The sequence below is a fragment of the Monopterus albus genome, unplaced genomic scaffold (genome assembly GCF_001952655.1).
Source record: "Monopterus albus unplaced genomic scaffold, M_albus_1.0 scaffold3903.1, whole genome shotgun sequence".
In the NCBI taxonomy this organism is placed as follows: domain Eukaryota; kingdom Metazoa; phylum Chordata; class Actinopteri; order Synbranchiformes; family Synbranchidae; genus Monopterus; species Monopterus albus.
In genome coordinates, this window is record NW_018131771.1 from 1 (window position 1) to 1,001 (window position 1,001).

Below are 1,001 nucleotides of genomic sequence, written 5' to 3' on the forward strand. Positions count from 1 at the left end.
TTTCATCGATGCCAGTCAGGAGGACCAACGCAGCTGGATGACCTACATAAAGTGTGCCCGGAACGAACAAGAGCAAAACCTGGAGGTGGTGCAGATCAGCAGCAGCATATTCTATAAGGCTGTGGAGGTGAAAACTTAAGCTATCATTTCTTACCAGAAGGCAGGGAACGCACCTTTTAGGTGCAGAATAACTTGAAGCTAAATGAATATGATGAAAACCCTGCTTTCATTTGAGTTTTTAAGCACTTTCAGTGAAAACAACATTGGTTCATTTTGGGTCTCTCTCATTTTCAATACAATAAGCATGTTTCTAGCAGCAGCTTACAAAAATAATAAGCCTATTGTGGAATTGCGCAGCCTGACTTTGGGATGTTATTGGCCAACCAAAATTAAATGTCCTTCAGAACAGCCCCGCCTGCTGGTCAAAATGAGAATGGAATCTGTGGTATCTATAGTGAAGCTGAATACGAGCACTAAAGCAGCAACTAGATGAAATCATACTGATTAACTGATCTTTGCTCTTTTTGTCCCTTATTTAGACCATCCCACCAGACCAGGAGCTTCTTGTCTGGTATGGAAACACCCACAACACATTCTTGGGAATCCCTGGAGTTCCTGGAACAGATGAAGATCACCAGAAGAAAACCAGGAATGGTGAGTCATTTTAGGGATACAAGGGCTCTTGGTTAATTTTTTTAATATGTCGGAAGTTTTTCTGTGTGCCTCTGGGGAGCATCCCCCATCTGAGACAAACCTAAACTGAGAAAACTTCAACTCATGTCCCTCCCTTTTCTTCTCCTAGATGACTCCCATTCATGTGACGGCCTTTCCTCGTGCTCCCCCCCTTCTTCCATCACTACCGCGGGCCGCATGCGCTGCGTCATTTGCCACCGTGGCTTCAACTCCCGCAGCAACCTGCGCTCCCACATGCGCATACATACTCTGGACAAGCCCTTCGTCTGTCGCTTCTGCAACCGCCGCTTCAGCCAGTCGTCCACGCT

General features: G+C 46.1%; 1 protein-coding gene across 1 annotated transcript; it reads left to right on the plus strand.

Annotated features, from left to right (window-relative positions):
- Positions 1 to 4: 4 nt before the first annotated feature.
- On the plus strand, positions 5 to 992 carry LOC109954163 (PR domain zinc finger protein 12-like; the record flags this gene model as incomplete). Its single annotated transcript, XM_020589565.1, has 3 exons — positions 5 to 127; positions 540 to 654; positions 803 to 992. Coding segments are annotated over 3 exons (428 nt in total), but the record flags the coding sequence as incomplete, so codon positions are not given.
- Positions 993 to 1,001: the final 9 nt, after the last annotated feature.